Genomic DNA, 9,880 nt, shown 5'->3' with positions numbered 1-9,880 from the left:
ACTCCAGGAAATTTTCCAAGTCTCCACTTAGTTATCCTCAAAATGAAGAAAAGGCTTCAGTTTCAAATTGAGTTCATTTTCCATTCTTGGATTGGCTTGTTTTGTTCAGTTTTAGTTTGAGTGTTTGAGGTTATCGTTTCGACGTAACAGCTAAACCCACGGCTTCCTTTCTCGTAAAACCAAAACAAAAAGGCTTTCTATTCAGGTGCCTTCTACAGGTACTGAGTGTATATAGCTGGGGTAAAAGCCAGCTATATAAAGTCCTTGATTCTGTGTGGGTTCAAACACATTTCAAAGCTTCAGGATCTTGAAAGGTTTCACTCTGCTTCCTGAAGACTTGAACACTGCTCCCATAACACCATGGCTTACTTTGGATTCTGGAGACATGAGGCTCGGCGGGACCTGCCTTGTAGGGCCTGGCCCTGCACAGCCCTGTTTTCTCTTCTTTTCATCCCTGTCTTCTCCAGAGGTGAGTGAGGCTTTTGGAACATGAAGGTGGAGGAGGTGTTTCTCCCACCTGGGTTTCATTTCTTTCAGCAGTCAAGGGCAGTGATTTCTAGCAAAGCCAGAGGCTAAAGGTGAAACTCCAATCTCCAGGCTTGGAGATCTCTGTTTCCCAAGGCAGGCAGGGCACAGCTGGCAGTAGCAAATAAGCCGAGATAAAACTCATAGCAGAGTGTCGGGCATTGAGTAGAGGATCAGTGAATACATCTGAGTTGGTTTGGGAGACATGAGCAATTTTAGACGCTTCTGTATGACTGAAAGAAAATGCTGTAAAGTTAAGTGACTGAAGAGAGAAAAGATATGCACAGTTCTGAATACATCGCAGCTTGGAATCAGGGTAAGCTCAAGGTTTTTCTTTTTGAAAAACATTAACAGAAGCAAATCATGAAATGTTTCTTTTTTGCCCAATTCAAGGGTTTAAGGTCCTCCAATTCAATTTTACAAACTAATTAGCCAGCTTGTTTAAAATTTAAGTGTTCTTTACTCAATTCAAAATTTTAAGATCTTCTTAACCACTCTATAAACTAGTTAGCTAATTATTTATAAAATGAAAGCAGTTTGAAATTGTAAAACAAAAAAAGGAAGAAAGAAAGCCATAAGTCTGGCATAAGACACTTAATTGCTGCCTGATCTCTCTGTGGATTCTCCAGTTTTCAGATAAAATAAACCTCTTTAGACATTGATACCAGGTTTGTTACACAGTGTAAAATGATAAGCATTCCCACTGAAATTCAAACTTCTCTCTCTCTAGAACTTCTCACTAAGAAATCATGTAGTTTGTATAAAGTTAAAAGATATTTAATGATTTAATTTTTATTGGGTAAGAAATATCCATATACCTTTTATTATTTCACATGTTTTGAACATTATAGATTAAATAGTCTTAGAAGTATTTAAATTTCCTTTTTAGGGCATTTAACTCAACCTATAAACCCTCCCATGGTGAATACTGGGAAACTGAATTGACCAGATTTTGTAGAGATAATTGGGAGGTTGTCTGGGGTGGGGCAGGAAACTTGGTCTTCTTTAAGCTTCAAGTCAACACAATAATGATTTTTGAGTGTCAACTTGGAAAGGATAGAATGGCTAATCCCAAGAGTTTATCAGCCAAAAGCATATACTGGAGGAGGCAGTATTAGTGGACAAAAAAATCTTAATTCAGGGCAGAACTTGATTAAGTACTATAACCAAGTTATAGCAATGCAGGGGGTGTTCAGAGGGCATCTCTGGTAGACGTGGATAAAGATTGAAGAAGGAGATTATTGTCTAACCAGGGCTACTGGATTAACTATGACAATGGTGGCTGTCCTATTATTGCTTCATCTGAGGACAGATGTTGTGGAGTACAGGTTCCTGGGGGAAAGGACTAGCACCTTAAGTATAAGGTAATTTGTATACAAGAGGAGGTGTCCTGGAATCTCAGGCTAGATCGACAGGTTAGGATTAGATCATTAAGGATATTGAATGTTATTTACTTTATTTGTTTTTGCAGTAAGTGTTATGTAAACATCAAAAAGTTTGAGCTGATTGAGTGACATGGCTCAATCCAAATTTGGGGTGTCACTTGTATTATGGACTGGAGAGGGGTTAGTTAAAGGAAGATAATTTGACATGAAGCCACCATATTTTAGGTGATGTGAGCCTTCTTTGAATGGAGAGCTGGGCTCTCTTATTCTGTAGAAACTAGAGGGAAAAAGAGTACCCTGTGAGGGTGTTCGAGTGAGGAGAGAGGGCAGCGGAAGGCGTGGTGGCAGTGGCAATGGCAGGGGAAGCCCACAGAAGTTAACAGCAGGGATGCCTCAGCCTGGAGAGGAAACGACCCGGTGCCCTCTGCTTTGTGGCTTTCTTCATCTAGCAGCATCCTTCACTCTAAGATAATAATGCCAGGGGGATGGCTGGTGCAGTAAGCCAACATGCAGCTACCTGTGAGTAATAGAGGTATAAGGCCAGGGAAATGTAGACAAAAGTTTCTGAGGTACTCTTTGAGACATATGGCAATAATTTGTATCTTAGCCTGCTAAGTGTCTTCTACTACTCGTAGTTCCTGAACTATAGTTTCTCTAGTTGTATCATAACCTTAGAGTACCAGAGTTGGAGGGCATCCTGATATTATCTGATCTAATCTCCTTTTCCTACATGTGAGAGGAAATGAAGTCCATAGGGCAGGAGTGACGAATCATACATTTCATGGTAGAGTCAGGCCCTCAGTGTGTCGCATCAATGATCTTTCTGCTACGACCAACTGCCTTCAGGAAACTATTTTCCAGTCAGAAAACAGCTTTATAGAGAGTAACTGGAAGATAGCTGAGAGGTGGAGGGAAAGCTGGAATGGGTGGAGAAGGGAAGAAATGGGAGAGTGAGGGACTTGTTTAAAAGGAAGAGAATAAACAAAAGGTAATGTTGGAGGATGCCCATCAAATATAAACCTTCTCTGGCTTTTGCTGGGGCCTGATGGTGGGTGAGCATGAGTTACTGAGTCTCCTTTGGTTTTTCCATGGTAGGGATGCATGTGGCCCAGCCTGCAGTGGTGCTGGCCAGCAGCCAAGGTGTCGCCAACTTTGTGTGTGAGTATGAGTCTTCAGGAAAAGCCGAAGAGGTCCGGGTGACAGTGCTGCGGCAGGTTGGCAGCCAGATGGTTGAAGTCTGTGCCACAACGTATGTCGTGGAGAATGAGTTGACCTTCCTGGATGACTCCACCTGCATTGGCACTTCCAGTGGAAACAAAGTGAACCTCACCATCCAAGGGCTGAGGGCCATGGACACAGGGCTCTACATTTGCAAGGTGGAGCTCATGTACCCACCTCCCTACTATGTGGGCATGGGCAATGGAACGCAGATTTATGTCATTGGTGAGCAAAGCCATATCACTAAACAGACACCTTTTGCACTGCTGTCTTCTTAGCAAGAAAATAGTTTTGCTCCTTAATGTCAGGTGGTTTATCTTTAAGATTGTGAAAATTCTCTTTAAGAGTTCTCTGGCATACCATATGATAGGCATTTCTTTTTAAGTATGGGTGGCAACTCACACAGCATTTTGGCTATAAAATAAAATGGGTTGGAGAAGGTCATTTTTCTATCGACAGCTTGGGGAACTTGCTTCGGAATGATAACCATCACTAAGGTTGCCTTCTTGCCTTTGACACTGCTGGGGGAAGTTGCAGCAAATAGTGGGACTTGCCTGTGGGCTAGCAATATTATTAAGGTCTGGAAGCTCAAATTTCTTCATTTTTCATCAATGGGGAAGTAGGGCCTTAAAGTTTAGAGTGTCTCATGGAGGCTCTACTTTGTTTTCTGTTGCAGACCCAGAACCATGCCCCGATTCTGATTTCCTCCTCTGGATCCTTGCAGCAGTTAGTTCAGGGTTATTTTTTTACAGCTTCCTCATCACAGCTGTTTCTTTGAGCAAAATGGTGAGTGGGATGCTGACAATGCACCATTTTCGGTGGGGATACCTTTAGTGATGACAACTGACCAGATAATGCTTTTGAGTTTAGTTTTCCTGAGATGAAGCAGTAAGTGAGGAAGGGGAAGGACAGCAGTAAAGAACACACTAGCACCCATGGCATTGGCCTTTGAGGTTTCAGGATGACTGGTATTTAAGATGAATGTGTTTGACATCGAATATTTGTGTTCTTCTGACCAGGGTTTCAGTTTGAGTAACCGTTTGAACAACATGGGGCAGCTGTTTTGCTCTTTCTATTCGTGACAATTGTGCTTAGGTTAATAACCCTGAAATTCAAGATTAGGTTGGGAAAAATGCTGCTAGGGAAGACCATCTAGCTGGGTAGATTTTATTCTCTCCCCTAATGTCTCTCTACTTCACCAGGAAGCCACCTCTCATTGCTACCCAATTAGTGTTTTCCTTGTCTACACCGTAATTATCCACAAAATACCTATTCAGGGCTCCCTTTTATCCAGTCAGCTTGACTGGGAAATTTTGACCTCCTTTCCAATCCAGTAAAACAGAACCTCAGTTTTCACTTATTACAGCTGTTGGCAGAAGAGGAGGAGGTATGGGATTTGGTCTCCTGTTAAGATTTCCTTCTGAAAGTCTTTTCCAGCCAACTCTGCTAAAGACTGGTTTTTATCATAAACTTCTCCCTCTCTTTGCTCCCTCTCCCCTGTCTCTCCCTTCTCTCCCACCCCAATTCTCTTTCTGTCTCTGCCCTCCTCTCTCTCTGCTTCCCTTTCCCCACCCTAAGAACCTGTTCTGTTGCTGTAGCTTATTCACATCTCATTTGCTATAAACTGCCACACAGACTAGTATGCCAGACCTCAATTTATGGAGATGATAAAAACTGGGAACTGATATGTGGACAGAGGAAGAGTGACAAAGAGTATATGAGGAGTGGAGATGAAAAATACAGCTCCCAAACAGGATAACTAAAGTTTACTATCACCCTCATCCCTCCTACAGACAACATCTAGTCACTTACCATAAGCATTTGGGGTGTTTTTTTTTTCTGAAGCTTTCTCAAAGACTCTTCCTTCTGTCTTCCTGTCAGGGGAAATTATTGCTATTTTACATCTATAGCACAGAGTTATTTATCAAAACTGAATTTTAATAGCTAAATCAAGAAAATTTCCTGGGGCTTATAATTGTGTGTGATTTGAACACTCAATTTTCAATAGGGGAGGGACCCAATAGTTGTTGAGTCCTATTGTGGTTAGAGATGGCTTCTGTATTCCTCAATAATTACTGTTTCTTTTTTGTGTCTGGCAGATAAAGAAAAGAAGCCCTCTTACTACAGGGGTCTATGTGAAAATGCCCCCAACTGAGCCGGAATGTGAAAAGCAATTTCAGCCTTATTTTATTCCCATCAATTGAGAGACTATAAAGAAGACCATTTTCCAACTTCTAAGAGCAGAGGCAATTCTATCTTTTTGCTATCCAGTTATTTTCATTTGTCTGTGTACTTTGGGGGAGAGTAATCTCTCTTTGACATAAAGCTGGATGCAGAACCCAAATTAAGTGTACTACAGTTTAAAGCAAAGGAGCAGACAAACAGAGCCAGGATGTTTCTGTCACATCAGATCCAATTTTAGTAAAAGCATCACTTGGGAACAGTATGCAGATGCAGCATTATGATGTGGAACAAGGAAATAAGTTAGGGGATGATATAGTCCTGGAAAAGCAAAGGAAGGGAGTAAGGGTGAGGGTGATATTGTACACACCTTGTATTCACATGTGAGAAGTTTCTAGCTGAAATGATGTTTTCAAGTTAAATTTTTATGCTGTGTTATATTTCTTAACAAGTGTATAATTAAATGACTAGTTTAAAAATACTCACATGGCTATATTTTAGCCGGTGATTCCAAGGGTTGTATTGTACCAATATGTATTTTTTATTTGATAGTATTGTGCATGGAGCCACATGTGCTTTTGTGTACTTGCTGATAGTTTGAATATAAACACTATATGGCAGTGTCTTCCCACCATGGGTTCAGGGGAAGTTGGGTGAAGGGCTCAGGACACTAATACACCAGGTAGAATATAAACTCACCTGCTAACTGGCTTGGAAACTGGATAAGGTCATAGCAGATTCTTGTAGACATGTTGGATTGAATTGGTGTTGACATGTGCTTTAGGCTTTTATGCCAGCTCCTTTTAATGGTGTGCAGAGAAACCAAAGTTTGTGATAATTGAGTTAACTTGATAGAACACCACTGTGGAGAGACTGGCTCATTCCTACAGTCCTATGGGTGTGAACTCCAAGGAAGCTCTAGTTACATGGGGCCCCAGTTCTTTATACATGGTTAACACCACAAACAGAAAAAAGAAGCAGGTAGCAGAACAGGGTGCATTAAGGTTTCTGAAAGCTAACACTGTAGGTGTTTTTAAATTCAATATTTTCCATGAAAATGCAACAACATGTATAATATTTTTAATTAAATAAAATCTGTGGTGGTCGTTTTCTGAAGTTGTTATTTTCCTTGTTTTGGAGTGTTGTGTTTGAGCTTGCTTTTTATTGATTCATTCAGCATTAGGTGGCTTCTCCAATATTAGAAATACTGGGAACAAAATGAAAAAACCCAAAAGGGCAAATAATGCTCCATGAGTTAGCTGTCTATCATCCCATTACCTGTAAGCCATTCTTGGAAGAATCAGTCTTTGTCCTTTGATTTCTTCACAGCTGTTTGAGTTATAAAGTGGCTACCACAGACAGAGTAGTATGTGATAAATCACACAGCAGTCTCTTTAGCACAGGTTCTTCACCTCCTCTTTCTTACTCACAGATTTCTCAGCTCAACTCTGCCACCCATTGCAGTTGCCATGGCAACTTCAATGTTGTGAACTGTGCCTCTTGCAGCCATTTAGATCTGTTCCATGGCTAATAGAGCTTTTCCCTGTAGCTTCCAAATGGACTGTTTCATGAATGCAAGGAAAAGATACCCGTGGCCCTATCAGCTGGCAGGTCTGGCCCACTGAGCCCTCTGTGGCTCTTGGTTAACCAATTTTAGTCTCAGCCTATTTGGTTTCCACACAAGGTTTCTCATTCTTGACCTCCACATCCTGTTATTGTCTTGTGAAATGTTTCTCAGTGTGGCCAGCGACCACCTGTAACTGAATCAACTTGCTAAAAATGCTGATTCAAGTGCTTGACTTTATATGCACTGAATCAGAATCTTCTGGGCAATGGAGCCAGGAGTTTGCTCTCCCAGCATTGACTCTCAGTGCTTCTTAGGCCCATCAAGTTTTGAGAATCACTGCTTATGCAACTATCTTCTCTTGCTCACTATGGCTCTCTTTCTCTTTCTTCCAGCAAGTGCTAACAAACAAAGAAAGCAGCACATAATGAACATTCCATAAAGTTTGTTAAATAAAATGAATAGGTCTTTCAGTATATGATATAGCACTTACTTAGAATGAGCTCCTACTATGTTGAAGATTATACCTGTAACGATCTTGGCCTTTGGTTGGAAGTCATTAAGAAACACACAGATTAGGAGCTCCAATGGACAGTATGATGCCATTTCTACTTTTCAAAATGTATTTAGAGAGATCATTCTTTTCCATAATTGATTCCTGATTTAAATCACAGAGAGGGCCTCAGATAAGGGACTTCTCAAGTATTTCTCAGACAGCGTTAGATGATGGTCTACTTTATGTAAACTTAATGTTTCCTGTACTATTATGTGAAATTCTACTATTAGCTATTCATTGAGTTGGACATTGTCTTCTTTATTCAATCTCAATCTTTAAACAGTAAAGTACTTAGCTCAGGATCCTACCATCATAGACAATTAGGACTGGAGATGCAATCTTGGAAATAATTTTAGAAGAAAATGAGGCTTGTAGACATTAGGAAACTTGTCCAAGGTCACAGAAGGAGGCAGGATCTGAACCATGCTGAAAGGCCAGGTCTGTGGAATTTTCACATCAGGGCTCTGCAGTAGGTGCCACTGTGAACCTTTCTTCCCAGGAGCTGTTCTCTTCAGGCTGCTTTTCTTCCCACCTCCATCTCAGATGCTCTGTTAAGCCTCCGTGTGATCATTACCTTGGTTTCTGGCCTGCTGTTGACTCCGTGTTTTCTATCTCTCCCTGAATCTCAGGTGACTCAGCCTGTTCTCAGCCATCCTGCAAAAGAATACTGCAGAGGAAAACACAAAACAACCACTGCAGTAGTCAACCACTGTGCTGCTTGCAGTACAATGAGAAATATTCCAAATTCTGCTGGATGTCGTATAACAACCTAGGGAAAAGACGCCTGCTGTGTTTATCCTATATAGTCAGGTTACCATAGCAACCAACAGTGTTATAAAAACACATTAGTCACACGAAGTGATATAATCTACTTAAACAACAACAACAACAAAAGGGAGGCTCTTCCTGGGAAGAATTGTCGAAAATACATTTCAGAAGGTGATTTCAAATTTGAGAAAGCAATGCAAACAATTTCTCTTGTACAGCACTCTTCTTAGGTTGTTTCCCTTTTCTTTTTGCTTCACCTTGACATTTTAGTCCATCTCGCAGTCATCCAAATATTAGCATATTTTCCTCACCTGGTTGAAAATGAGTCTCGATTTCCTTCTTTGTAGTTAATTTGCAACTCAGACATAGTCTCTAGTCTCCTGTGAACTTTTTTTTTTGCTTGCAGCACATCGAAGTTATCTTTAACTATGACTGGACTTTAAGAAGAGAAAGCTCAGATTTGTGAATGAAGACCAGCATTCCCTAGTACTCCTTTCCTATTTAGGAAGCCATTGTTTCGATACAGTTTCTTGAGCTGCTTATTCTCAATGAAGTGGGAAAGGAAACCAACTTGTGAAATCTTTAACATTTCATGGGTGTACTTAGCTAAAGCAAGTCTCACAATAACCCTGCAGAAGAGGTATTCCCTCCACCTTCATTTTATAGATGAGGAGACTGAGGTTCGAAGAGGCTTTATTACTCTCCCAAAGCCACACATCTAGTAAGTAGCAGAGTTAGGGTTAGAACTGATGTTGAATTCCAAAGCCCACATACTTTTCAAATGACCATGTCTAAATTCTGGGAGCTACCTTCTAAAGGAAAAGGGGAAAATGGAAAGTGCTGGAGAAGTAAATCATGTATTGTGGGGGTTGCAAATAGGTGTCAGAATAAGGAAATGGTCTTTGGACATTTTTTGTTTATGAACTATTTATTAACAGAAAAGGCTTGCCAATCATTTCTTCTTGGTCACATCTACAGTGTCACCCTGGTGGCTTGTGGACTTGATGTGCTGGCTTTGAACACAAAGACCCCAGAAGTGATGCAGCCCTCTGTGGACCTGAATTTTCTTCATCTGCTCCAGGTCTTCACAAAGCTTGTTGTCCAGACCACTGGCCAGAACTTGGCTGTATTGTCCATTCTTCATGTCCATCTGTCTGTTCAAGAACCAGATTAGAATCTTGTACTGGCATAGATTCTGCATAATGGTGGTCATGTATTCCACCTCATCCTCAGTGAACTCTCCTGTCCTCTTGGTGAGGTTGATGTTTGCTTTCCTCAACACCGCACTTTTAACTGCCATGATGTCAAGGGCTATTTTCTGCCACCCATTGATACTGGTGTGGTACTCACAAAATATGTTGGAATTTCTCAGGAATCCCTAGAGATATGGCAGCAGCAGCCATGTGAAAGAGAGCTGGACAAATATTTTGAAAGTTTTTTGAAGATGCTCACGCTGAGATTACATCCAGCAGCTGAGTTATAACCAGAGAAAGAAGACAACAAGAAGGTGAAGACATGTAAATGTGGACCACTGGTTTCTATCCACACCATTATCAGTAGCTGTTTCCCACTCACTGGCGCCCAAGTCACTGTGGGAACATGGCTTCCCAGCAGAGATGGGGAGAATGGAAACCATTGATACAGCCAGCAGCAAACTTTGATTTTCATATAACCTGTAGTGTG

The 9,880-nt window shown here is 41.1% G+C and overlaps 2 protein-coding genes across 3 annotated transcripts; one reads left to right on the top strand and one right to left on the bottom strand.

Annotated features, from left to right (window-relative positions):
* The first annotated feature begins 228 nt into the window (after positions 1 to 228).
* CTLA4 (cytotoxic T-lymphocyte associated protein 4) lies at positions 229 to 6,403 on the top strand. Of its 2 annotated transcripts, XM_037166056.2 has the most exons (4): positions 229 to 469; positions 3,006 to 3,353; positions 3,805 to 3,914; positions 5,228 to 6,403. In XM_037166056.2, the coding sequence occupies exons 1-4, from the start codon at positions 361 to 363 to the stop codon at positions 5,330 to 5,332; spliced, it is 672 nt and encodes a 223-aa protein (XP_037021951.1). In that variant the 5' UTR covers positions 229 to 360; the 3' UTR covers positions 5,333 to 6,403. The 2 variants fall into 2 exon arrangements, with proteins under 2 accessions (XP_037021951.1, XP_037021952.1); XM_037166057.2 differs by lacking the exon at positions 3,805 to 3,914.
* A 2,746-nt stretch (positions 6,404 to 9,149) lies between these two features.
* LOC119064323 (40S ribosomal protein S18-like) lies at positions 9,150 to 9,600 on the bottom strand. The gene is given in 2 exon segments (XM_037165919.2): positions 9,150 to 9,540; positions 9,542 to 9,600. Coding segments are annotated over 2 exon segments (450 nt in total).
* Positions 9,601 to 9,880: the final 280 nt, after the last annotated feature.

The sequence above is a fragment of the Artibeus jamaicensis genome, unplaced genomic scaffold, assembly GCF_021234435.1.
Source record: "Artibeus jamaicensis isolate MK-2021 breed Jamaican fruit bat unplaced genomic scaffold, CSHL_Jam_final contig_1015, whole genome shotgun sequence".
Lineage (NCBI taxonomy): Eukaryota > Metazoa > Chordata > Mammalia > Chiroptera > Phyllostomidae > Artibeus > Artibeus jamaicensis.
This window is presented reverse-complemented; position numbering and strand designations above follow the sequence as displayed.

Bases quoted from the DNA above. Each gene is read 5' to 3' on its own strand.
- CTLA4 (XM_037166056.2), top strand. From the start codon at position 361: ATGGCTTACTTTGGATTCTGGAGACATGAGGCTCGGCGGGACCTGCCT. The intron at 3,354-3,804 runs GTGAGCAAAGCC...TTTCTGTTGCAG, and splicing joins AACGCAGATTTATGTCATTG to ACCCAGAACCATGCCCCGAT. The intron at 3,915-5,227 runs GTGAGTGGGATG...TGTGTCTGGCAG, and splicing joins CTGTTTCTTTGAGCAAAATG to ATAAAGAAAAGAAGCCCTCT.